General features: G+C 48.5%; 1 protein-coding gene across 2 annotated transcripts; it reads right to left on the bottom strand.

Annotated features, from left to right (window-relative positions):
* Positions 1 to 24: 24 nt before the first annotated feature.
* On the bottom strand, positions 25 to 27,129 carry JAML (junction adhesion molecule like). 2 transcript variants are annotated; one of them, XM_078432801.2, is made up of 10 exons: positions 27,020 to 27,129; positions 22,104 to 22,167; positions 19,098 to 19,252; positions 17,520 to 17,745; positions 13,248 to 13,360; positions 10,197 to 10,434; positions 6,214 to 6,352; positions 3,967 to 4,027; positions 2,445 to 2,531; positions 25 to 525 (listed from the first exon to the last, which is right to left on the bottom strand). In XM_078432801.2, exons 2-10 carry the CDS (start codon positions 22,144 to 22,146, stop codon positions 433 to 435), a joined length of 1,155 nt encoding a protein of 384 aa, XP_078288927.1. In that variant the 5' UTR covers positions 22,147 to 22,167; positions 27,020 to 27,129; the 3' UTR covers positions 25 to 432. The 2 variants fall into 2 exon arrangements, with proteins under 2 accessions (XP_078288927.1, XP_078288928.1); XM_078432802.2 differs by lacking the exon at positions 27,020 to 27,129 and adding an exon at positions 23,236 to 23,359.
* Between the last annotated feature and the right edge of the window lie 570 nt (positions 27,130 to 27,699).

Raw genomic sequence — 27,699 nt, 5'->3', positions numbered from 1 at the left:
CCCTCAGCCGGGGCATAAACAGGATGATTTCCACAAGCCACGTTTATTTAGGGGTAATTTGCCAAAGGAACCGCTTGGGTTGGTTTTGACTTCTGTGATTCTTCCCAGTAACCCATCCATGGAGACCAACATCCAAGGGGAGGACCTGATGGAATGCAGGAGGCCACTGCGGCGGCTCGGCCAGGGTCCCCAGGGCCAGTGTCCCGCTCCGGAAGGAGCGCCGCCATGCTTCTCTCCATCGGAGCCCGTTCCTCCCGAGCTGTCCCGTCTTTCTGCCAGGTTCTGAACCCTCCTTCTTCAGCCTTTTGACCAATGAGGCAGGAAGCCAACTGGGGTGGGGGCAGGGGTCCGGAATGACCAGACAGTGACTCGGGACACACAGAGGACAGAGTCTGTGCCACTGCTAAGGACAAAAGGAATTCTCCTTTCTTCTCAAAAGGCTTGCTCTGGTTTGGGGATTCCCCCAGCTGACTTTTCTTCAGGCGGGTTATTTGGGGCTGACCTCAGAGAAGGCCAAACTGGGTGCTGCAGGGGAAGGGAGGGAAGAAACAGAGCACATTTGTAAGTATTTTGATCGTAATAGTTGCCATTTATTGAGCTCTCTCCATCGATCTGGCCCAATTCTGAATTTCACAAGCACTGACTCTTTAGATCCTCACCACCTGGGAGGGAGGTAGTCTTCTTCTTCTCACTTTAAGGATGAGAAGACTGAGGCTCAGAGAAGCTAAGTTACCTGCCCAGGACCATCTAGCTTCTAAATCACAGAGCCAGGATTTGGACTCGCATCTGCCCAGCTTCAAAGCTTGTGACGTCAATCAGTATGCCATACAGCCTCAGAGAGGGGGACACAGGCGTGGTGCCCCCTTCACTGAAATAAATACGATCAATTCAACAACAACAACAACAACAACAACAACAAAATTGCAGGTTTATTGTTATCCCTGCTCCCTAATCGAGTATCACCTCTATACCTGAGGTCTCAAACAAATGGCCTGCGGGCCAAAATCTGTCCGGACGCTTACTGAACTTGGCACGCGGTCTTTAGAAATAACTTGACCAGCTCCTAAAGGCCTTTGAGTTTTGTGGCTTTGGCCTCTCATCCCCCTTGCTTTATTCAGTTCCGTTTCAAGAGGACAGAAGTGCTGTTTTCCAGTTTCAATGCAAGTACCTACACTGAACACGGGGAAGGTGGACCTCACAGAGTTTCTGCAGATAGTGTCGCCCAGGTGAGGACGCACTCAGCAGCAGCTACCATGCAAAGGTCATCAGCAGGTCTGTGAGAGGCCGGACAAGGCCTGGCAGGGACCGCAGCGTCACAGGGCAGTAGCAGGAGAAGGCCAGAGGGGTAAACATGACTACACGCAACTTCGGAGTGGAGCTACTGTTGCACTTGGTGGAACCAGGCCAGGTCCCTGACCTCACACTTCCTTGGCAGGGTCCTTCTCTGCCGCGATCATCTGGGAGTCATGTGTCCTCAGTGCCGTTGTGACGGGAACAAATGCGAGCAAGAGGCCAGCCTTTCTGGGCCCAGCAGAACACCACTCCTTTCATGGCCGGGGTGCCCATAATTAGTCTACAAATAGTACCGTGCCCGTCGCCAGCTCACCCCTTCTGTCCTTATTCCTACTCACTGCGCCCCAGTTGGCTTTTCTACATGCTGTACTTCCCTGTGGAGTGGAGGAAAGGGAAAGAAGGAATCCGACTCCCTATTATTGTATGGAATGCAGCAGGCAGCCCTCCTGGCGATCAGATTATGTCCACGCATCGTAAGTCACAGAATTTAAAAATGTAAGAATTGGGGCACCTGGGTGGTACAGTCGGTTAAGCCTCTGACTTTTGATCTTGGCGCAGGTCATGATCTCACGGTTCATGAGTTCGAGCCTCACATCGGGCCCCAGGCTGATGGTGCAGAGTCCTCAGTCTCTCTCCTTCTCTCCACCCCTCTCCCGCTGGTTCTCTCTCTCTCTCTCTCTCTCTCTCTCCCAAAATAAATACACTTTTAAAGACTTTTTAAAAATAAAAAAATAAAAAGGGAAGAACTGGAAGGGACTCTTGGATAGGAAGGAAGATTGCCACACAACGTTTGTCCAAGGATCTACGGTACCCTCCTCATTAGTCGTGTTTAACCTCCAATGAGGCAGGGGCACTTTGCTCATGCCTGATAAAGGTGCCTCTTCTCGCCACTAAAATCCATCACCGTTGGCCCTAGTGACGCTTAACTACTCGAGATTGGGTACGAAGGCAAGATTGGTCTTCTACCCAGCAGGGCCTCAGCCTTTCAGACTTCCCTACTACTTAGAAAGCATCACAGGGCAGGAGCCCTCGGCAGAGTCACCTCCCTGGGTGACCCAGCCACGCCCACCGCCTAGGAGTTTGCCATATCCTCGCCAGCTCCTTCTCCAACCCCCGTCACCTGGCTCAGCCAGGCCCAGAACCACTCTCACCATGGTCATGTAGGTGGCCTCTGCCCTTCCACTCGATTCTTCTTCCTCAATCAGCTCCCGTGTGGTTATTGAGGAGTAAACATGTTTCTAGAGGGGGGAACGGGGGGAGAAACGGGATAAACGTTCCCAAAAATCGGCAAATGTTATATGCCAGAGAAAATGGCCATCTGCTACTGTTCACAGGGCATCAACACCAGAGGGTTATTGAGAGCTAGAAAATTATCGTCAATAATGACAATTCAGTCCCCAGTCTTCCCCCAAATTAAGAAAATTGGCTAGTCGGGGAAGAGCACTATTTTAACCACATTCTTTGCTTCAAAAGATAAACATCTTTGGATGGCCATTTAGGTAGCAGCAGGGAATCCTTATCTTGCCAGATTACTTGTACCCTGTGCTTATTTCCTTCTAATTAGAGGCTTGGCACGATGGCACTGATCAGCAGCTAACTGCGGTTATCTCTTTGACAGGGTTTATGTGGCAGGAACAGCCCTCCCTGAATCTCACATCTGTGAGGTCGGTGGTAGTATTCCTGTCACTATTTGGGGAGGCGATGTCATCCAGTGATAAATTCTTGGGCTTCTGAGGCCCCAGCTGCGACAAAACCTACTCTTGGGTCACAAACAGGCCGAAAGATGGAAAAGTAAATACTCAAAGAGGAGTTTTTAAAGGAAGGAAGGAAGGAAGGAAGGAAGGAAGGAAGGAAGGAAGGAAGGAAGGAAGAAGGGAGGGAGGGAGGGAGAAGGGGGAGGAAGAAGGGAGGGAGGGAGGGAGAAGGGGAAGGAAGGAAGGGAGGAAGGAAGGGAGGAAGAAGGGAGGGAGGGAGGGAGAAGGGGAAGGAAGGAAGGGAGGAAGGGATGGGAGGGAAAGGAGAAAAGGGGAAGGGAGGGAAGGAAGGGAGGGAGGGAGGAAGAAGGGAGGGAGGGAGAGGGGGAAGGAAGGAAGGGAGGAAGGGAGAAAAGGGGAAGAGGGAAGGAAGCGAGGGAGGGAGGAAGGAAGGAAAAAAGGAAAGGAAAGGAAAGGAAGTTCAAGGAAATGAATTCATTTCTCAGTCTCTAATAGCAATTACTTATAGCTCCATTACAAACTAATATGGAAGAAGAACTTCTTGATCCTCCTACTTGAGGTCCCTGAATGATTTCATCTGAACTGTTGACTCCTGAATTCACCACAATTCTCCCTCATGGCTCCCTCATGATGCCACAGATGAAGAAGCTCTTGCAGATCATCGGGTTATTTGGACCTTACAACAGGACAAATGGCTCTGAGTCCAGTGCTCCTTCCTCCAGCCCTACCAGGAGGCCCTGTAGCCCCACCCCACTCCCACCGCAGGGGCTCTCGCTCGCTGGCTTAATGAAGATTTCCTGAGCCCCTGCTCCGTGCCCAGCACCGGCCGGCATGCTGAGACATAACACTGAGGAAGATAGTTCGCAGAGGAATTGATGGCACCACCTGAAATGCTAGAGCCTTATCCACCCGGCCCCGCACTGGGCCCAGCAGCAGAACGGTAGAGTTCTTCCCTTACCTCTGGATCAGGCTTCTGTACGTTCTCCAGGCTTTTTACCAGGGTTGTGGACGTTCCTGAGCTGCAAGGCATGAAAATCATGGGGAATTAACCGGCCAGCACTGTATGTTCAAGAGTCCCTGCAGGAGACCCCACAGAGCTTTGTGCAGAGGGGGACCTCAGAGGAGGAACTATTCTCTCTAGATGCCCACCGCCAGCACCAGTCAGCCCACCTCGAAACCTGAGGAGTGCATCTCTCTGATGAAGGGCAGGAAGGGATTCTGGAGATAGTCTGGGCTGAACAGCAGCGTTGACTTCCCTATTAACCTAGCTAACATCTTTCTGCTCACACACTTTCAAGTGAATTAACAGTGAGGGCCACGGGATTAGATTTTATCACAACCGAGGACTAGGGAGATGTAGCTGGACCAGCAGGGGGCGACAGAAGCTCAGCGACACCCAGTTTCAAAGGGTTCCTGGCCATCCAGGGGGGGGAGGCAGAGCAGAATTGGCGCCAGAAACTCCCTGAGCGGCCAGCCCTGGCCCCTTCCCAGCCCTCGGCCTTTGATCTCTTGACCATCTGCCCTCTGCATCTGCCACTGAATACACTTCCTTTTTTTCTGCTCTGGCCTAGGCAAGAGCTAAAAAAAATATATAATAATAATAATAATAATAATAATAATAATAATAATAAAAATCAGGGTTGAAGCTAGAAAAGAAACCGGATTTTTTTTTTGTCTTTAAGTGGAGGAAATATTTTTCGCATATTATCTGAGTATAAAGCTGTGTGTTCTCATTGTAAAATAATTCAAATAATAAAGAAACATAGAGAGGGGTGCCTGGGTGGCTCAGTCGGTTGAACGTCCGACTCTTGATTTCGGCTCAGGTCATGATCTCAGGGTTCGTGAGTCTGAGCCCTGAGTCAGGCTCTGTGCTAACAGCACAAAGCCTGCTTGGGATTCTCTCTCTCTCTCTCTCTCTCTCTCTCTCTCTCTCTCTCTCTTTCTCTCTCTCTCTGCTTCTCTTCACCGCACATGCACACGCTCTCTCAAAATAAATAAATAAAACATTTTAAAAAACAAAAGAAACACAGAGAGTTGGAAATTGAAGTTCCAGTAAACCTCCCGCCCTCAGGGGACCCACCTTCTCTTTTCTCCCAAACAGCACTACCAATACTTGGGAATTATGCTCCCAAACTTTCTCAATATGGGCCTAGGGGCACTCACACAAGATATGTTCATTGTATGTAATTTTCTTTTTTTATAAAAATGAGATCGTATCATACATTCTGTAATACGGCTTCTGGGACATCTTTCCATGTCGTCCCATTCGGGATTGTGCACCATGTCATTGAATGGAACACCTATGCGGTGAATCATTACCTTTCTGACCGTCACTGAGGATGATTTTCAGTGTTCGATTATCACCCGTGCTACAGCAACCGTGTTCACAAATCTCAGCATAGCCGTCTGCTTATTTCTTTAGGATAAGCGAGTAGACACGGAAGCACTGACTTCATTTGGTGGGAAACTGAGGCCCAGAGTGGGTAGGTGAGTTGACATGGGTGTCTAACTTTGGGCTCAGTGCCACTTTCATGCCCAGCGTAAAGACCCTTGGAGAGGCCAGCCAAGTTCAAACCGAGTCAGCGAGGCCCCGGGGGGAGGAGGTGCAAAGCCAGAAGGCACGCCAGCACCTTCCGTGGAATGGGTGTTTTACGGGGAAAAGAGACTCAGAAGCTGGAACTACTTAGCCTGAATGGGGGCCTTTGCCCGTGGGCAGCATTCCTACAAGACAGCCACAAGACTTCGTCATCAACACTTGGGGAAATGCGGGGTGGGGGGCCGTGGGCCTGCCAATGGCCAATGAAACACTGCTGCTGGGTCAGAGCACCAAGATCTGCACCTCTAGGTGAAGTGGATGTTGCGGATAATCCAAAAACCATTTCTCTCGGGCACGGACTGGCACCATTATAGCTCTCGCAAAAGGTTTATACTCTTAATAATGCTCTCCTTAGGCCACCAGTTACAAAAGAGCTGGCAATCTTTGTGAAATACCAAAGCGAATGAAGAGGGTGTGCGGACGTGCAAGGGCTTTCTGGAGCACGGTGAGCAGGGGGTGGGGGTCCCTACCTAGATGACATCTAATTTGACAACCACAAATGATTCTATTTTAAAGTAACCCCCTTCTGGGAAAATGGCACGGTCAGGGTGCTGTCACTCTCCCACTTCGGGTTAGAGGTACCACCAGCGTCCCAACCCAGCCCTGTACCTCGTATTCCTGTGGGTGTTCTTCACGATCAATATCAGAACGGGAAGCAGCAGGATAGTGCCACAGACAATCCCCACAATGATCACCAGCTGATTACCACCCAGGATCTCAGGTTTGAGGGCTGCTGGGGTCACCAATGCTTGGGAAAGGAGAAAAGCAATTAGAGGGTCTTAGTGTTTCGGGAAAAGAGCTGAGAGTCCCACAAGTTCTATACCAAGGAGCAACAGCCAAGTCAGGAAGCTGGGGGAGAAAGCCAGACTCCACCCCATGTGGAAACCCTGGGACTCCAGCGGTCCCCATTAGATGGAGAGCCAAGTCTGGCTCCCTTGCTCACCCCTACAGTATAGATCAAGGTGGGTGGGAGAAGAGAATAGCACCTTACCTACAGCAGAGTTTCCTTTTACATTAACAATTCTATCTTAAAATAAAATAACAGATGCTTCAGAGGCTGTAGATCTTTCTATGAGAAAGTGGTTGCTTTCAAAAGGATAGATGCTACAACACCCAGCCTCATAGTCAGAATGCCAAGTAAGGCCTTCAGGGGCACTCTTACCCACATGGCACCCCTCATTCATTTCCTCACGTCCCTCTAAATACATACGTAAACACCTCCTGAGTGCCAGATATCACTAGGCACGGAAGCTACAGAGACAACACGTGGTCCCTAATCTCAAGAAGAGGGACAAACACATCGACAGAGAACCACAGCCTGCTCTAGGTGCTATGACGGAAGTCCACATGGGGCACAGAGGGGCACAGAGGAGAAAGGGTACCCACTTCTACGGGGTGTCAGATGAGAATTCCTCAGCAAAAGTTTTCAAGTTTAACATTTGTTTATTTTTGAGACAGAGAGAGACAGAGCATGAACGGGGGAGGGTCAGAGAGAGAGGGAGACACAGAATCTGAAACAGGCTCCAGGCTCTAAGCTGTCAGCACAGAGCCCGACACAGGGCTTGAACTCACGGACTGCGAGATTCTGACCTGAGCGGAAGTCGGCCGCTTAACCGACTGAGCCACCCAGGCGCCCCTTTTTATTTTTTTATTTTTTTTTTTTTTTAAATTTTTTTTAATGTTTATTTATTTTTGAGACAGAGAGAGACAGAGCATGAATGGGGGAGGGGCAGAGAGAGAGGGAGACACAGAATCGGAACCAGGCTCCAGGCTCTGAGCCATCAGCCCAGAGCCCGACGCGGGGCTCGAACCCACGGACTGCGAGATCGTGACCTGAGCTGAAGTTGGACGCTTAACCGACTGAGCCACCCAGGCGCCCCAAAAGTTTTCAAGTTTAAAACTCTTGAGGAAACATCAAGTTTGCTGGGCAGACAATATGGGGAAGGGTGGTGGAGCACAGTGTGTGCAAAGTCTGGAGGCCCGGCAGGATGGTACATTCAGAAAGTAGAAATTGTTCTGGGGGTCTGGTTCAAGGTCGCATTCGTGGGTATGGTGGAGAATTAGGCTGGATAGATAACAGAGTCCCCAGTCATGAAGGGCCTTGACTATCCCAGCCAGGAGTCTGGTTTTTGTTTCTGTAGACAGTGGAGAAACCACTGAAAGATTACAAGCACTGGACAGAATGTGGGGATCTGTGATTGACAGGATGGCACAGAGAGCCGCAGGAAGGATGAGAGCGGGGGCCGAGGATGAGAGCAGATACATGTTGGGGGCCTGCAGGCCAAGCCAGAGGGGAAGACAGCCAGAGCCTAGCATGGGACTGGAGAGAAGGCAGACCCAAAATCAGTAGCAGACATGACAGGACCTGTTGACCTGTTAGATTGGAGGTCATGGGAAAGGGAAGAATCAGGCACAACTCCCAGGCATCCGGCTAGGTAACCGTGTAGATGGTGACGGCGTTAACGCAGGTGGAGGAGATAAGCTGGAGATGAGCTGTGGAGACGTGTGCAGGGGCAGGTTTGGATATGTTGCGTTTGAAGAATTTGTGGAATATCTGGCTAGAATTTGGAAGGAAGGAAGGAAGGAAGGAAGGAAGGAAGGAAGGAAGGAAGGAAAGGGAAGGGAAGGGAAGGGAAGGGAAGGGAAGGGAAGGGAAGGGAAGGGAAGGGAAGGGAAGGGAAGGGAAGGAGGGGAGGAGGGAGGAAAGGAGGGGAGGAGGGAGAGGTAGGAAGGAAGGAGAGAAGGAAGAGACGGAGGGAGGGAGGAAGGGAGGAAGGAAGAAAGGAAGGGAAGGAGGGGAGGAGGAAAGAAGGAAAGGAGGGGAAGAGGGAGAGGTAGGAAGGAAGGAAAGAAGAAAGAGAGGAAGAGAGGAAGGAAGGGAGGGAGGAAGAGAGGAAGGAAGGAAGGGAGGGAGGGAGGAAGGGAGGGAGGGAGGGAGGAAGGGAGGGAGGGAAGAAGGAAGAGAGGGACAGAGGGAGGGAGGAAGGAAGGGAGGAGGGAGGGAGGAAGGGGGGAAAGGACAGAAGGGAGGAGGGAGGGAGGAAGGAAGGAAGGGAGGAAGGAAGGGAAGAAGGAAGGGAGGAGGGAGAGAGAAGGAAGGAGAGAAGGAAGAGAGGGGAGGAGGAAGGAAGGGATGGAGGGAGGGAGGGAGGAAGAGAGGAGGGAGGAGGAGAGGAAGGAAGGAAAGGAAGGAAGGAAGGAAGGAAGGAAAGGAAGGAAGGGAGGAGGGAGAGAGGTAGGAAGGGATGGAGAAGGGAGGGAAGGAGAGAGGAGGCAAGGAGGGAAGAAGAGAAGAAGGGAACCCAACATAATATTTACTGAACATAGAGAGGATGCAGCGTCCAATCCTACTCGGGTAAAGGCGGCTGAGGACGGGTGATTAGAGTATCATTAGTGATGTGAGGTAAGTAGAGGCAGGAGCAGAAGACAGGTTGCAGTGCACTCAGGAATTCAGTGGAGGTGACAGAGGAGACACCACACTCAGCCTCTGAGCAAGCTACTTGGCTAAGTCAAGAAAGAAAGGCACGACTGATTGCAGTGATGGTCGCACAACTCTGAATTTTCTGGAACCCCTGAGTTGCATGCTTTAAATGGGTGAGCTGTACGGTATGTGAGTTGTGTCTGCTTTAAGAGAGAAAAAAAGATACAGGGGCGAGCTAAAGTAGACGAGGACAGAAGGTAAGAGGAAGAGCTGAGCGTATTTATAGGCCGAGGAGCAGAAGCCAGTAGAAAGCACGAGGTTCCCGAGGGGGAGAACATGTCACCTGAGCACAGAGGTTCGGATCAGCCCGGGGCGGAAGGGAGCCTTGGGGGGCAGGATGGAGGTAAGGAGGGGGGCAGATGGAGGTAGGCCTGCGGGCGGGGAGGCCTTGGAGGTTGAGCGAGCCCCCACTAATGGCGTGTATTTCCTCCGTGAAGTGGAAAACACGACTTCATGTTCGTGAGGAGGTGAAGAAAGCCATTTGTCCTGCTTCCCCTCTAGCGAAAGGCAAAGTCCACAGGCCACGTCCTGACTGTTACCTGTGCTCTGGTTTAACTTTAACCCCTCACCGATCACCCTCTCCGTCCACACAATCGAGTCTTTATTCTCCCACATACCACTGGCTTTAATGCACAGGGTTGGCCAGAATACAGAAAACGCCTCTGTTTGGGGCTCCGGTCTCTTCCCGTTTTCTCTCCGTTCGGTGCTGTCTCTCCCCAGCTCAGGGAGCATGCTCCCACTACGGAGCATACAGCACCCAAGTAAAAAGTGACTTCGGACACCAACTCCAATCCACCTCTGAGCTCCTGTACCTTTCCATCAGCCTATCACACCGGCAACGAGTGAGTTCTGGCAGAAGGCGTGTGTTCACCAAATACCAGCTCCCTTGACCTCATACATCCTCAGGGCCAGAACTGGAGCGAGGCAAGCAAGGTGCCTAGGGCTCCAAATGCCACTGTCAAGGCCACTGAAGTCCAGGGCACAAGTGCTTGTAAGAGACAGACGCCCCCTGAAATTCTGCACCCTGAATGCCTCTCTGGCCTCACCCTAGTCCCGGCCATGCCCACCTGCTACGAGGCCCCCCATCCCTCCCCAGCCGAACGTCAGATACTTCGGGGCTCTTTCAGGATCACGTGCAGCACGGTGGTTTTCTTGAAGGTCAGGTTCCCCAGGTGGATACTGCAGGTGTAGCTTCCTCTGTCAGACTCCCGTACTCCTTGGAGCATGATAGACGCATCATTGCGGGAGGTGTCCCCCACCAGGGTTACACGGTTCTGGAAACGGCCCCGGTTCTGGGGGCTCCCCACAGGTACCCTGAGTTTGGAGTGATAACGTAACATAACCTCCTCCTAGAAGGGAAAGGCAAAGTATGAGTTTGCAAAGACCAAGGGGGTCGGGGCATGGGCAAGGTTGAGTGGGGGGCTCTCAGGACGTGCAGGGCCCTGCGTGTGTGGGCAGTGAAATATCAGACAACATGAGGCCATGCGCACACACAGGGGCACAGCCTGTGTCACTGTGAAGGACACCACCGAACCGTGAACGCCTGTCCCCTGGGCAGAAAAGGATGAGGAAAGTGGCACAAGAGGCCTTCCCTTCCCGTAAAAAGAAGCACAAGGGCGCCCTGACTTCTTACGGTACTCCCAGTCGGACTTCCGACAGACCCTGGAAACACGTCTAAGACTAAATTCCAAATTCTTCCCCCAAACCAGCCCCTTCCAGTCCATCCCACTTTGGTAAGTGGCAATGCCTTCTTCCAGATGCTCCGGCCAAAAATCTTGAAGTCATCCTACTAAACTCCTCGCTTTCTTAAACTCACATGGAAAATCCCTCAGCAAATCCTGTCACCTCTGCCTTGAAGATATATCCCAAATCTGGCCATTTCTCACCTCCTCCATGGTTACCATTCTGACCCAGGCCACCGCATCTCTCACCTCAATTCCTGCAATAAGCTTCCTTACTTGTCTCCCCGCTTTCTCCAAACTGGTCTATTCTCAGCAGATGAGCCCTTAGAAATAGAAGTTAAGGGGCGCCGGGGTAGCTCAGTTGGCTAAGCGTCCAATTTCGGCTCAGGTCATGATCTCGTGGTTTGTGGGTTCGAGCCCCATGTCAGGCTCTGTGCCGTCAGTTCAGAGCCTGGACCTGCTTCAGATTCTGTGTCTCCCTCTCTCTCTGCCCCTCCCCCATTCACACTCTGTCTCTCAAAAAATGAATGAACGTTAAAAAAATTTTTAAAAGGGGCGCCTGGGTGGCTCCGTCGGTTGAGCGTCCAACTTCGGCTCAGGTCATGATCTCGCGGTTTGTGAGTTCGAGCCCCGCGACGGGCTCTGTGCTGACAGCTCGGAGCCTGGAGCCTGCTTCGGATTCCGTGTATCCCCGTCTCTCAGCCCCTCCCCTGCTCATGCTCTGTCTCTCTCTGTCTCTCAATAATAAATGTTAAAAAAAAAAAAAGGAAATAGAAGTTAAATCATGTTATCCCTCTACTCAAAACCCTCCAATGCCCCCTCCCATTTCTGCTAAAAGTACAAGGCCCTCCATGATCCGCCCCGCTCCATTTTCCTCTCTGATTTCATCTTACACTTTTTCTTCACTTTACCTCTTTGGGTCACTTCACCACTTCATTCCAGCCACACCGGCCTCTTTGCTCTCCTTGAGTACTGGCCTCAGGGCCTTTGTACTTTCTGCTCCCTACGCCTGGGGCATCCCTCCCTCTCAAAATACACATGGTTCACTCCCTCACTTCAAATCTCTGCTCAAATGTCATCTGTTCAGTGAGGGCTCTCTGACCACCTATATACAGTAAGAACCACAAACGTCTGCCTTCTTGTTCTTCATAGCTCTAATATCTGACATAGCATGTATTTGTTTCCTCAGTATTTTACTGCATATCTCCCTTGATCTTGATCGTAAGTCTCCCATCAGGGCAGGAGCTGTGAGTGTTTGCTACATAGGTGCTTAAAATACCTGTTAAATGAGTAAGTAAATACCTGTTAAAGGAGCCTGCTTAGGATTCTCTCTCTCTCTCTCTCTCTCTCTCTCTCTCTCTCTCTCTTTCCTCTCTCTACCCCTCCCCCACTCACCCTGTCTCTGTCTCTCTCAAATAAATAAACTTAAAACATTTTTTAAGGCTTTTAAGAAAAGGAAATGGGTATACGGGTACAAACATGGATGCGAAACCTCTCTGTGTTTTGAATTCACAGCTCAAAAGGCTCATTCTCAACATATTTTCTGCTGTGACTCACTTAGCAGTTGACGTCTAAACGCACGACAAGCTCCCAGAGGTGAACCTGGGGCCACATGTAATTCCCCATATGCCACCGTGATGCCACACTTCCAGGCCCACTCAGACGGCATACAGGAATCGAGTGAGTACAAACGACTTTTTAACAGAGGTGGCTGGGAATATGTCTTAGTTTAGAAAAGATAGATCTTTTATAAACTTTGCACCTTAATTTTGATTAACAGTAACCGACCTGGGATATCCCCCGCAGTGCACCTTGCCCCACATGTACATCAGCAGGCACAAATGACGCCTATGGTCTCGTGAACTCCCGTTGCTTGCACGCAAGTTCCCATGAACGAGTCTGCGCGTTGGCCCCCAGGACCTACTAATGCCAACGCCTGAAGCACCCATAAAGACAAAGAAAATTCCCTCCATCCCAGAAGTGGGGCGGCGGGGCACAGAAGAAAACTTATAAAAATAACCGAAATAAAAATAAGAATGCAACGATTCTTATGCCCAGCCCAGAGCTTAGAGACAAGGCCACCAAAGTCAACCCCCCTCATTCTCCCATGGACTCTACAAAGAGAAGGGAAAAGAGGAAGGAAACTAAAAGGCAGTGGCCAAGTCACGTACAGATGCTTTGCACGGACGATCTAATACATGTGTCCCCACGGCCCTAAAAGCTGAGCAGGCAGCAGCAGCAGCAAGAATATCATCCTTCTCCTCTTCCTCATCTGCATCAGAGCCATTTTTCCCACCAGGAAGCTAAAGTTGCCCACAGCCAAGTGGCTGAGCTGAGGCCCAGTTCTGACAAGCTCCAAAGCCCAAGCCCTGCAACGCCACCACACGGCACCCGCTGCCCCGATTCCCCCTGCCCCCACACCGTCCTGACGCCATCCGCCAGGGGCTTCGACAGCACAGCAGTGGTTCCTTCTCCTTTACCTCGGCATGCTCTCCTGATGAGAACGTCCAGTCTACCTTGGTCATGCGTTTCTCTCCTGTGCTCTGGAGAACACAGCCCAGCTGAGTCGAATCACCCACATGGGCCATGAGCTCTGGGGATAAAACGGTAACTCAAGTCAAACCCAAGGTATAATCTACAGAAGTCAAAGAACTTCCAGAAGAGATCATGTTTAGCCAAAGATCCTCAGCCATAAAATCAATGCCACCCCCAAAACCGCACACATTCACTCCGCAGATGAGCCAGCTGATCCCGTGTGGACAAAGCACTCAGAGGCGTCTCACTCACCTGACACCCCGCAGTTGAGAGAATACCCGTGGCTACCCACACACGTCAACTCTGAGGGGTCTTCAATCTACGGTAAACACATTCTGATTCCCTTTAATTCCCTGCTCCTTCCCCTTTTCCAGAATTTCTCTCCAGTCCCAACTCAACTTCAGGTTTATACTAAAGAAAGGACAGACAATCTTGAAGCCCCCTCTTTCTTTCTTCTTTTTTCGAAGCCCCCCTCTTTCCGATCACCAGCTTAGAAGCCCACATCTGCCGAACATAAACAGGAAGTGGAAAGTTATATAATTCTCATGCTTATACATAACCCACTGGCTCTTTGAGCTGAAAAACTGAATCACGGGTGACTTTCTTCAATTTCTTTCCTTCTTTTTACAGGTTGTCTTAGGACTGGCTTAAGACAGCTCTGGCTATGGTACAGGTCACAGGACCGCTTGCTAATTAGGCCAAGACAATAGACAGCTTTTCTCTTGGCTTGTCTTTCTGTTTTAATCCCTGCCCCCACTCCCCCAACAGATTCCCTTGCTTCTGGCTTCCCAACTCCTAGACTCTTCTTTCTGCTTTTTTGTACGCGCAACTGACCCCATCATGTGTTTACTGCGTAAATCATTTCGAGAGGCCTCTGAAAAAAAAAAACTAGCAAAATGATTCTGATTTTTCAAGAATACGCTACACAAATCAACCCCAAAGTCAGTTAAGAAATGAAAAGGCAGGATGGTGTTTGGGGAGACACAAGCCTAGGGCTTAACTGGACAGAATTCCTTCAAAAGAGCATTGAGCAATGCTCATGAAGGAGCAAACGCGAGGCATAAGCCGACCTTTTCATCCAAATTCTTGCTCTGGGAGAACATGAACTTCCTGCCCAGCAGGGGAGATGCACAATAGGAGGAAAGCAAAAGAAAATATTCTGAACTTGAAACTCTATGGAGGGAGTCATTTTGAAAGTAACAAAAATTCACTCCAAAGAAGACAGATAGGGAGGGAAGGTCCCCCTAAATCCAACAGCACATTAAGAGCTGAACTCTATTTTTTAAGTTTATTTATTTATTCTGAGAGAGAGAGAGAGAGAGAGATGGCAAGTGAGTGGGGAGGGGGAGGCAGAGAGAAGGGGGGGGTGTGGAGAGAGAGAGAGACAGACAGACAGACAGAATCCCAAGCAGGCTCCGCACTCTCACGAGGAGCCTGATGTGGAGCTCCAACTCACCCCGTGAGATCATGACCCGAGCCGAAGTTGGACGCTTCACCAACTGAGCTCTATTTTTAAAATGCAGTAAATATAACTGACCCATTCTGCACCTTTCATTGCACCAGGCATGTGCCAGACACGGTGTATGTAACATATCAGCCAGTCATTACAATATTTTGAGATACGCACTATCATTTGCCCATTTTCAGAGGAAGAAGGTGGAAAGCGCCCAAAGGCACACGGCCCATAAAAGGCTGAGCAAGCACACACCCCAGACCTAAGTGAAGAAACGCACAAAAGCTCTCACTCACTGTACCGGGCCCCCTCACGTAAGTGGAAGGATGGCTGGTTCTAGAGCAAAAGTACAGGAAGTTAATACTATTTTTGTTTGCAAGAATACTGTCTGTGATATTTAAAATAAAACCTATGAGGAAAAAGGAATTGAAGGAGTAGGATCATGGAAAAAATTCTAAATGGTAGCAGGAGCATAGAAAAGTTATAAACTGAGGAGTAAACTCTGTAGAGCAAAGTATAGATGACTTCACATGGGGGAAGACAACCTCCACCAAGCAAGCTGGACAACTTTCCAGTGGCCAGCAGGCAGATTTTTAGGAGTTGGCTCTACTCCCTTTCTGGACACAAGGGAAAAATAAATACAGGTTGCTCCACTGGCTACGGGGGAAATATCTGACAAACCCTAAAATTGTTCTAGCCTGTGTCCATGGATTTTCCAATTCTGAAATTGGCTCCTTTTACTTCATGGCCTTATGCGTCTCTTCAAAGAGGGAAAAGGCTCCTATTTTATAGGCTGTATTTGTATGGACAAGCATTTGGGCATGGCATCAGAGGACAAAGCAGAAAGGAGTAGCCCAAAGATGATCCTTGGGGAAATAGCTGATTCATTTCCTTTCTGGAGAACTACAGCTTTGAAATCAAAAGAAAAACGTCAACTGAAAGAAAGTAGGGGGGCGGGGCGCCTGGGTGGCTCAGTCAGTTAAGCGACTGACTCTTGATTTCAGCTCAGGTCATGATCTCATGGTTCATGAGATCGAGCCCCTCATCTAACAGGCTCTGTGCTGTTAGCCTGGCGTACTCTCTCCCCCTCCTCTCTCTCAAAATAAATAAACTTTAAAACAAAAAAGAAAAGGAAAAAAAGTAGAAAAGTTTAGGAGGGAGGTCAGAGGCCACCTTCTACAATCCCTTTTACAGCTCCAGCTTTAGAAACAGGATTCCAAGTGAAGGGTGCTAATTCCAGAATTTCATTCATTCGACAAATGTCTGTTTGTTTTAATTTTTTTAAAACATTTATTTATTTTTGAGATACAGAGAGAGACAGAGCATGAATGGGGGAGGGGCAGAGAGAGAGAGAAGGAGGCACCGAAACGGAAGCAGCCTCCAGACTCTGAGCTATCAGCACAGACCCTGATGTGGGGCTGGAACCCACAAACCATGAGCTCACGATCTGAGACGAAGTCGGATGCTCAACCGACTGAGCCACCCAGGCGCCCCTCGTTCGACAAATGTTTATCGATGGCCTACTCTGCGCCAGGCAGGGGGTCCAAGGCTGGTCAGAGGACAAAGAATACAGACCCAGGTGAACAGAGAAGACACATCTGGGCAGGCGTGATGGGCATCACCAAAGAGGCGCGCACAGCGGGCCAAACCAGCTGGGGGAGGAGAGGAGGTCCAGATTCTAGCAAGCTCTCCCGAGACCGTAGACTCGTCCCTCAACACTTTGAAAGAATATATCTAATTCTAGGGTTTTCAAGGTTTTTTTTTAAGGCAGCAGAATTCTTTCTTCAAACAAAATCTTCTCTGGCAGCCCAATGAATAAAACCGGAGAAAGAGAAAGGACTTTGGTTGCAGTTGGAGGCCTGAGGTCCTATTAGACCGGATCCTCTATTAACCCCTGCCCTGCTCTCACCCTTTGCGCAGCCTACCAGGTTCCTTGGACCTTCAGGGTTCTACACAGCACAGTTTGAACACCACCAGTCTACTGAAGCCACACCCTCCATTTACAAATGGGAAGATGAAGTCCAAAGACGATACCGAGATCCTCTCATTTCTTTTCTGTCCCCTAGAACGCTTACCAGAGGAACCTACTAAATATGGACATGGCGTCACTGAGGATAACGGACGGGAAGTACCACCAGGACAGAGTAAAAGGAATAGGGACTTTGATGTCAGAGGCTCCAGGGCTTAAGTACTAGGTGCGCCATTTAATAAACATGCGTCCTTAGACAAGTCACATCTAAGCCTCTCTAAGCCTCAAGTTAATTCATGTGTAAAATGAAAAGACCAATATTTCCTCCACGGCATTTTCATGATGATGGGACACATTTAAGGTGATAATAAAATTACCACTGTCAAGATTTTTCTTTAAAGAACACCAATTACCGGGATGCCTGGGTGGCTCAGTCGGTTAAGCGTCCGACTGCGGCTCAGGTCGTGATCTCACCGTTCGTGGGTTCGAACCCCCACGTCGGGTTCTGTGCTGACAGCTCAGCAGCCTGAAGCCTGCTTCCGATTCCGTCTCTCCCTCTCTCTCTCTGCCCCTCCCCCACGTGCAGTCTGCCTCTGTCTCTCTCTCAAAATTAAATAAACAGTAAAAAAAAATTAAAAAGAAAAAAAAAAAAGCACACCAACTATCGCAGATTCACTCTGTGGTAAGTGTCTAGACCAAAGGCTGGCATTTGTTCAACAAAGTCGGTTCCCTGCCCTCTTCGCACATCAGATCTCTTGCCCCTTTGCCCTTCTCTAGGTAAAAGCATTCGCATACCTTTGGTTTCTTCTGGTAGAACGTGCAACACCACCGCTTTCTTGAACACCAGGCTCTCCATTTCAAGCCGGATTTCACAAGTGTAGGTTCCCTGGTCGGCCTCTTCCACATTTTGGAGCAGGAGAGAACCATCGCTGCGTGAGATGTCTCCCACCAAGCGCACACGGTTCTGGAAGCGCCCCACAGGCACGCTGAGGTTGGCGTAATAGTATAGCACGTAATCATCCTGGAGGGCAACACAACATTGGGGGGCACATCTAAAGTCACGGGCACCAGACCTAGGAGTCTGGATGCAAAAGACCCCGTTCTGTGGAGGCAACGGCATCATCACCATCGCCATCGTACCTGTCATCATCCTTGTCCTTATGATTAAAAAGTACTTGGTGCCGGGTAACACTGTAACTTGAGCAAGGCCCTGTGCCTTATTTCACGCACAAATGGCGGACTATGGCCCACACATATCCATTTCTTACAGTCTGAGGTAAAATGTAACATCCACTCTGAAGGTCACTCTGGGGACTCAAACTCACAACTTTTGAACACCTTCTCTCATCTCCACCCCGTTTTCCGCTATGGCCCCTGGATTCAAGGGCATTCAAAGCCTTGAGGCAATCCCCCAGACCGGTAGTGGTGCCGGTCCCTGGCATGTTGGCCATCACTCCCCACCCCCCCTTCTGCCCTCTTCCAGGCAGCATATCATACAGCTTGAGACGGAGTCATCATCACGGACTGGCTTGCAGGCTGGGAAGGGGAGCCCTGGGAAATTCTTATTTCTACGTACACCATGGGCCTATCCCTCTCATAATACAAAATACTAACAAAAATTTGAGTGAGAAAAGTATTAAAGGAATAACATGCTATGAGCTACATAAAGAGTATTTCGTTTGTACACTTCGGGACCTTACCGTTAGTAACACGTTACTTAGGATAGATTTCACAAATGATCCTGAGATACAGGCATCTCTACAGAATCTCTGACGGGCTGTATACACTATTCCCCACTCCAAAGAGCGCCCATGAAAGACCCCCTCTCGGCCATGCTTCACCTTCTAATCCCAACACCTGAAGCGGCCATGAAGGAGAAAGAGACGATTCCCCGGCACATGAATGGGGCATGGAATGCCGAAAGGATCTGGTCCTCTCCCCGCCAAAAAAGATTATTGTGACATCGTTCTTATGCCTCTTCTGTCTAGACCAATGCTCTCACCCTTGTCAGCCCTCCCAACCACCTAAACTACTCTACAAAGGGCAAACATCGAGAAAAGAAACAAAAAGAACTTCATGGGCACGTCTCTATTGCTTCTCAAGGACCCAAAAGGTAAGCATTACCATTATGATAATGACTTTCATCGTCACAGATGAGGAAGCTGAAGGTCAGTCAAGTGGAGTTACTGGCCCAGTGGGTCGCACGGCCAAAGGGCCGAGCAAGGAAGAGGCTCAGTTCTGACAAGCTTCAGAACCCAAACTCTGGCGACACCACCTCATGGCACCTGATGACCTGATTCTCCCTCTCCCCATGCTGTCCTCACACCATTGGCCAGGGGTTTCTACCACAGAGTTGTATTTCCTCCTTGTTACCTTGGCGTGCTCTCCCGATGAGAACATCCAGTCTACCTTGGTCACACGTTTCTCTTCTGTGCTCTGGAAAACACACCCCATCAGGGCTGAATCACCCACATGGACCGTTAGCTCAAGGGAGGAAACAATCAAGTCATTCAGGCCCAGGGAATAATCTATAGAAGCCAAAGGCAAGAGGAGACATCATTTAGACAAATACCCTCAACCACAAAAATCAGTATTAATCACTAAGTACTATACGTCTTCCCTCCCCAGATGACCCAACACAGACAAAGTACTCAGAGGCCCCTCACTCAAACCAGCAGGACACTCCCAAGGGTAAGAGAAATACCTTCTAGTTATGCACATGCCTCAAGTTGGAGGGGTTCTGCAATCTTCATATTGCAAAAATGCAAATTGATCCTGTTCTCCTAGCTGGTCCCTTCCCTGTTTCTGGAATTCCTTTCTCCCAGCTCCTTTCTTTCCTTCTATTTTTTAAGTTTATTTATTTATTTTGAGAGAGAGAGAGAGAGCAGGGAAGGGGCAGAGAGAGAGGGAGAGAGAATCCCAAGCGGGCTTCACGCCCAGCGCAGAGCCCAACGTGGGGCTCGATCTCCCGAACCATGAGATCATGACCTAAGCAGAAATCAAGAGTCAGATGCTTTAACCGACTGAGCCACCCAGGTGCCCCTCTCTGAGTTCCCTTTCAGGGAAGCCCTGACGTTCTCCTTCCGGGTCATGCATTTAGACACCCACAAACAGGAAATGACATGTCTCCTGCTCCTAGTTTCCCATGGGTTCCCTATCTAAAAAGCCAACTCACAGGTATTCTTTGCTTCCCTCCTCTTTTCCTTTTCTTTAGTTCCCTTACAAAAGCTTCTCTCTGACTTTGCTGGCTGATTCTGGCTGTCAGTGCAGGTCCTTGTAATTAGACCAGCACGAGCACGGTTCTCCCCTTCGCTTTTTTTTTGTGTCTGTCTCCACCCCCGCTTCCCACCCCAGCTTTGCCGTCAGCCCCGGCTTTTCAGATCCCAGGTGTTTATGCACAGGCACCACTCCGCTATCTATATATCGCTCAAATCACCTCTCTTTTCATTAAAAGAGGAAACCATTACACGGCTCTTTCCATTTGCACAAGATGTGCCCTGTGTGGAGAGACAACATTGAGCAAGACCCCTCTAGGTGCTGGCCAGTTTCTATCGAGGAAGAGCCAAGTGAACACGTATGGGAATAAACAGAAAATGTGCCAGTCTTTTCATGCAAGCTGTTGCCCTGAGAGAAGAGGGTTAACTTCCTGCCCAACAGCAGGCGCGCACAGTAGGGAAGACGGAAAAGAAAACATGAACCCTACACCCTTTGGAGGGAAAGTGTTTGGAAAGACATCAAAATCATCTCCAAAGCCGATTTGGAATTTTCCTGTAAGGAAGAACTGAGCAACTTCACATGCGCTTAAAGGTGTTCTTATACCTTTAATTTAATTTAATTAGTTTAATATTAAGCTAATTTCATTTAATATTAAGAGCGCCCTATGTAGTATTAAGTGAAGGTTAGCTAGAAAGCAGAGGCAGCCGCCAAAGCGACAAGAAACTGACACCTGACGGGTAACCTTTGTAGAACAACGGATGGAGAAAATGAGACTTTCTACAGAGGAAAAAGCTCTCTGCAAAGAAATACAAAATGCCCTGATGCCACCGCCTACGGGGCTGAATTGTTAAGTCTCTGGCTGGAAGGGCAGAAATCTGCAGGCTGCCTCCTGTGCCTCTGAGGAAATGTCTAAAGAGCCTCAGAACATGACCAGCCTGCATGGTTCTAAAAGCTTCTCTTAAATACATACCATTTTCGTGTGTGTGTGTGTGTGTGTGTGTGTGTGTGTGTGTGTGTGTCTGTCTGCATATTGGTGCACATTCTCTGTTTCCTGGAATTAGAGCAAAGGCAGTTCTTATGTGCACGTTGCTGAGTCAGTGTTTAGGTTACCATGCACAGCTAAAAAACTAATAATAAAGAGGAAAAATAAGAGACTATGAGAGCAAAGCACCTTAGTCATTCATTCTTCCTACAGAGCTATCCCCATGGGATAAAGAGAAAAGGCAGGGAGAAGGATGCCCGCGTGGCTCAGTCGGTTAAGCATCCGACTCCTGGTTTGGGCTCAAGTCATGATCTCACGGTTTGTGAGTTCGAGTCCTGCAAGGGGCTATGTGCGGTCAGTGCACAGCCTGCTTGGGATTCTGTCTCCCTCTCTCTCTCCGCCCCTCCCCCCTCAAAATAATAAAAATAAGCTTTAAAAAAAAAAAAAAGAAAAGGCAGGGAGAAAGGACGGACAACTTAGAAAGAAGACACGAACTATACACAAGAAGCAGCCCAGAGCACAGAAGTTACATGAACAGGAGACTCCAACCCAACCTGAGGGCCAGGGGCCGGGGCCGGGGTTGGGGGCTGGGGGGCAGGGGGAGGGGGTGTGTGGCATGGTTCAGAGGAGGTTTCCAGAAGGAAGGAAGCTTAAGGAGAAACCTGAAGGATAAGGAAGCTTTAGGCAGGCTCGTTAGGGTAAGGCGGGGAGAGAAAGTCCTGGCAAAAGAAACTACCCCAAATTGTGAAAGAGCTCAGTGCATTTGAGGAACCACAAGAAGGCTGGTGTAGCTACAGCAACAGCAGAGTACAGGGATTCTGGGACTCTCTTCGGTAATTTCATTTCCTGATCTGAGACTAGCTGTGTTTTTAAGGTCACGATTTAAAGCGCAGGAATGCCAGAAATGTTCTTCGTACCACGTCGGAAGGTCCTAGAACACACAATCAAGGACCCGAAGGCCTTCTGTTTCTAATAGAAACAGAGGAAGATTCAGCTTTCCAAGAAAGAGTTTGCTACCTAGCTTCTAAAACAGCTGCTTCAGCAAAACCATGATGTTCCAGGTTGGGGTTTCCGTTTTCAGCAAACCAAAGGGAAATGAAAATCTATAAAGCCGGCTTTCGAAAACGCACGAGACTTACAGGAAATCAAACGCCCTCCTTGGTTCCTTGGTTTCTACTTACCCAGTAACACTGGCATCAGGAGGAGTTTCAGTGGGCAACACATGCTGCTCTCCAATTTTCCAACCTTCAGATAAAAGAAAAAAAAGATCAGAAAATAGCATCAAGAGAAGTTTGTTAACTTAACGAACCACAGTGAGTGCCTCTGTGGGCCAATCTGTGCCTGAGGCACTGGGCTACAGCCCCGAACAAGGACAAGGTGCCACTCGCCTGCAGTTTGCGAGTTGGGGGGGGGGGGGGGGGGGAATGGAGGGGGGAAAAAAAGAAGCAAGTGAATGAACAAGAAAATAGCAGATGCTAGAAAGTGCTGTCATGAAACAAAACAAAGCAGTGTTTGGAGAGTCACTTGGGGGCCGCTTTAGATTGGCTGTACGAGAAGATTCGATGAAAATTGCTTTTCAAGAGGAAAAAAGCAAATAATTTCAGGATGTCCTTGAGATGACAACCCTGGCCATTCTACAACCTAAGGATGTCACATAAACAAAAGATGACAGCTGACTCGGTGTGAGATTTTTGCCTATCTCTCCAACTAAATTAAAATTATTACTTTTAAACATATAGAGAATGTTCAGGACATGTGGGAAAGGAGCTACACAAATGAGAAAATTTTCAACCCAGTTGAAAGGCACTCACCGCATTCTGTGGCAGAAAGGAGCCGCATAAAATAGACATGGTGAGCTTTTTTTTTTTTTTTTGCCCTCCCCTCCCCCCCACCCCCCACCTTTTTAAGCAAGGCAGCAGGGATAGAATGAGACTTGGACTGCACATGGGCAAAAAAGTACTTTTTAAGCATCTATATTATCTCTGTGGTATTAATTTCGCTGCGTCTACCAGCTCTGGGAAAGGATTCGTTGTTTTTCACCATGCCCCACAATTTTCTTAATGAAACAGAACACCAACTTCAGGGAGTTACAATCTAACCCGTTTTGGGTTCCCACCAACCGCTATGTCTGGGCTCGGCCACGATCCCTGCCCCCGGAACATCCCGCCATTAAAAGAACTCTACCTAGAACCTGCTAGGAGGAAAGCTGTCTTTGTGTAATTCCATCACAGTACCCCACCCAGCGCTGGTGGGAAGTCCACATGTTGTGGCCATTTTAACTTGTACACAACGATTACCTAAGAGATTCCTTACCTGCGTTCTAAACAACAAAATCCTCCATCTGGAAAATCAGGGTCAAACTGTCCAAGGAGGTCCTACCCTAGGTCCCACTTATGCAGAGAAGTCAGTTGACCTTGCGGAACCTCAGTTTCCTTGCCTATAACATGAGGACAATAATGCAAGGATCAAACAGGATGATGTAGATAACAGTGCTTCGAAAAGTAGAAATCATTACCACATAAGATCCTGTTTCTCATAACCTAAAAATCAGATAGGAAACAATTTGTAGCGCCGAGAGAGATTTGGGTTCTGAGCGTCTACATTTATAAGAATGGCAAGTGATGAATCAGAATGAACTGGAAACTCTTTTAAGTTTCAATTTTTGAACCCCATCACAATGTAGATAATAATTACACTGACTCAGATATACCAAGAGTCATACTAAGTTTCCCCCAAACACCTCTGATAAAAACACAGATCTCTCTCAAGATAGCAACAGCTGTCTTCTGGCTCCACGACACCCATCCCACCCCACACATCCATGAAAAAGAGCTTCCTTGCGAGCATGCGTCATTGTAATTCATCATATCTGGGATATCTGAGATCCCTGAACGTTCCGGCTGAATTCCTCTTCAGGGAGTTGGTTGTGTTCCCTCCTCTGTCCGGCAAACTATTCTTGTACATTCCCCCAGAGCAGTGCGCCCTCTGCTTGGAGGAGGAACAGTTGATTTACAGGTCTAACACCAAACCGCACCAAGTCTAGATTCTCAAGAAGGACCATATGTTCCTGTTTACGAGTGTCCCAGGCCTGTGCTGCAACACCACTAAAGTGCCTGGCATGTGCTGGGTGAGTGCAAATAGCTGCCCAAATGACCACCACGTTGAAACCATTCCCTACATTCCCTACAACTCGGGCCATTCTATCCTGAGGACACAGGTGATCCCAAAGAGACTCTGAACCCCGTCACCAAACTCTAGTCACTCAGAGCCACACCCAACCGTTTTCAAACAAATCTTAGGAAACGTGCAAATAATCTGATGAATACAAGAGATCAATATTTTTTCACTCATATGTAGATCTTGAGAAACTTAACAGAAGACCACGGGGGAAGGGAAGGGGGAAAAAAATAGTTACAAACAGAGAGGGAGAGAGGCAAACCATAAGAGACTTTTAAATACAGAGAACAATCTGAGGGTGGATGGGGGGTGGGGGAGAGGGGAAAATGGGTGATGGGCGTTGAGGAGGGCGCTTGTTGGGATGAGCACTGGGTGTTGTGCGTAAGCGATGAACCACGGAATCTACCCCTGAAACCAAGAGCACACTTTACACACTGTACGTTAGCCAATTTGACGATAAATTATATTTTTTTAAAAAAGAATACGAGATATCATTTTTGGTTCTAAGTACTCATATGCACCGGTAGAACTCCCTGTGAATGAAAAGCAATGAGTTCGTGGAAAAAGCACGGATTTGAATTCCTAAAAAATTATCTTCCTGGGTCAGACCTTCCATTAACTAATTCTTTGATCTCTGGGAAATCACTCAGTCTCCTGGGCCTCCTCCTTACCATTAAAAGATCGGACCTTTTCTCCCCCCTAGTTAATATAGGACCACGCCAGAAATCAGTAGTTACATATGCAATAATTCCGAGAGGGTTACATGCCAGGTACCGCCTGAACGCTCTACACGTTGACCCATGTAACCTTTGCAACAACCCTATGAGGTCTCCAAGACTGGGACGCTAAGGCACAGATTGGTGAAGTGACTTGCCCGATAACTCATAGCAAGCGGCAGAGCCAGGATTCAAACCCAGGCATTTTGGATCAGAACCTGTCCCCTCACTGCCCTGTACTGCCCCTCGTGTTTCTGAAAGTATTCCATGTTTTAGAGCAAAACTTCTCGGAACTTCATGTATCCAAACAAGATGAATCTGCTCCCCCAACTGAGTGCTTTTCCCGCCCACTTCATCCAGTGAACTCCTGTTCAGCTTTCAGATGTCAAGTCAGCGTGGCTTCCTCAGGGAAATCTCTCCTGAGCCACACTTACCAGGTCAGATGCCCAGCCACATGCTTTGTTTTGTTGTTATTGTTGTTTTAATATTTATGTATTTGTTTAGTTATTGAGAGAGAGAGAGAGAGAGAGAGAGCAGGGGAGGGGTAGAGAGAGAGGGAGGCAGAATCCCAAGCAGGCTCCGCCCTGTCAGCTCAGAGCCCACTGTGGGGCTCGAACCCACGAACCATCAGACCGTGACCTGAGCCGAAACCAAGAATCAGACGCCCTAACCAACTGAGCCGCCCAGGTGCCCCCACCTAGCCCCCGGCAAGCCACATGCTTTAATAAGACTATTTATCTTTCCTTTGGGGCATTTGTCATAATTTCTAATTATCTATTTATTTGTGGGCTTGTTTGATTAAAGTCTTGCTCTCCACGCTCACCTCCCAAGACTATAAGCTCTACTATCTGAACAACGAAGATCAGAATCTTATATATACAGATATATAATACACGCATAAAATGAATCTTGGTCTTTAGAAATCCAACCAAAGCATCAGATGCACCTTAAGCACCTTGATAATAGGATTCCGTTTAAATTCTCAACTTTTACCTCGCTTCTTCAGATCCTGACATCTCCTCAGCAGATGCTCTTAAGATAATTCTGCATGGTCAGAAATCTCATGTGTTGGCCAAACGTTTTGACCTGAGCTCACGGAGCTTTCACAATATAACTCCTGGCAAATATCTTCTATCACTCCCGGTGTGGGAGTGGGGGGGGGGGGCAGGTTGTAACCATTGGGATCACCTCTCCCATTGTTAACAGCGCAGAGGAAGGGTTACCCTTGGCACGATTGTGATAGAAAAACCTCTTCAGAAAAGGGACTCGTGACAATGAGACAACCACACAGGATGTGAAAATGACCCCCTAATGTTACAATATCACAAAACAAGATAAGGGAGAGGTGCTGCCTCTGAGTGCCAGTGCTTGCCCCCCGTAAGGACAACCAACCACTGAGCAAATAGACACCTGCACAGGCTTCCCTTACCTACCCCGCTCACCTCGCGATGCTAAGTCCCCTCGATTCACCCCTGGCTGTGCACCTCTGGGCTCTCATTGTTTTGAGGTATAGTTACCCACGTAACCCCTCTGAGGCATGAAGTTCTTGAAATGCATCCTCAGTTTTCCTTCCGAGACCGTTTATCCTACATTGGGCCGGGAGGTCACATGGCTCCTTGTAAGACAGTCTTGACATCACTGGTCAACCCTCTACCTGAAGGGGACTTTGGAAGTCATTACTCCCGCTCCCTCCTCAGACCAGGTTACACCTAAAGGACCCTACATCAGGCCTTCATGAGATCAGAGCTTTGCAAAGGACGTGATTGGTAAGGACAGTATAGCCTAGCTCTCTTGAGAGGTTTAAGTTTCTGACTTCTTAAGGTTAAATATTGGTCTGTCTAGGATTGGGGGAAGAGAAACAGTGAGGGACAAGTCCCGCCATGAGTTCAAGGGCAGCTAGTCACTGCTCTACCTAAAACCACAGGCAAATTATAAATGAAAGTCTTGTTCTTCATCATCATCATCATCATCATCATCATCACCTACTCTTGCATTAAGGGCAAACCTTACCCCTCTTCTCTCTGAGGATCTTAACAGAAGCAACTCTACCCCACGGAAAGGAAAAGTGCACCCACCAGGCTACCTTATACCCATCTCTTCCTACAGAGGTGGAGAGCCCTGCAAACGTGGCCATCAAATTAAAGCCTTCTCCTGAGACAGCAAAGTGTGAATCCCTGCTTAAGAAATACGAAGCAATTGCTTACCCAAGATGAGGCGCACCGAGGGGAAGCCAAGCACTGAACTGCGCTACATCTGCAGTACCCAAGTCCGACTGAAGAGACTTCTGCCGGCACAGGAGGTCAGGCTCAGAGCAAACCAAATGCGTGCGTTCTGAAGTGGCTGCAGAGATGCAAACAGGAACCTCTAAATCAAGGTTCTCATTTCAGTTATCTGGCCCATGACCCAATTTTTATTTATATTTTCATTCTAAAAAGAAGATATATATTCAACTTACCGAGGAGAGCCTCATATTCCAGACCTGAGCAGGGGCTGTCTCCCCTTCTAGAGAGCTCTCTGAGGGTGGGGTCTTGAAAGGCATCAGGCACACATTCCCCAAGAGAGAAATCAGCTACATGCAAACAAAGAACGATAGATTTAAGATGAACACAGCACATTTTGCTCTGTTTACAATACAGCAACCTCCAAAATAAAATAAAATAAAATAAGACAAAATAAAATAAAATAAGACAAAATAAAATAAAATAAAATAAGGCAAAATAAAATAAGACAAAATAGAATAAAATAAAATAAAATAAAATAATAAAATAAAAAGACAAAATAAAATAAAATAAGACAAAATAAGGGGCGCCTGGGTGGCTCAGTTGGTTAAGTGTCTGACTCTTGATTCTAGCTAAGTCATGATCCCAAGGTCATGGGATCAAGC

Source organism: Panthera onca, chromosome D1 (assembly GCF_046562875.1).
Source record: "Panthera onca isolate mPanOnc1 chromosome D1, mPanOnc1 haplotype 2, whole genome shotgun sequence".
In the NCBI taxonomy this organism is placed as follows: Eukaryota; Metazoa; Chordata; class Mammalia; order Carnivora; family Felidae; genus Panthera; species Panthera onca.
The sequence above is the reverse complement of the archived record's forward strand: the minus strand, read 5'-3'. Positions and strand labels throughout refer to the sequence as shown.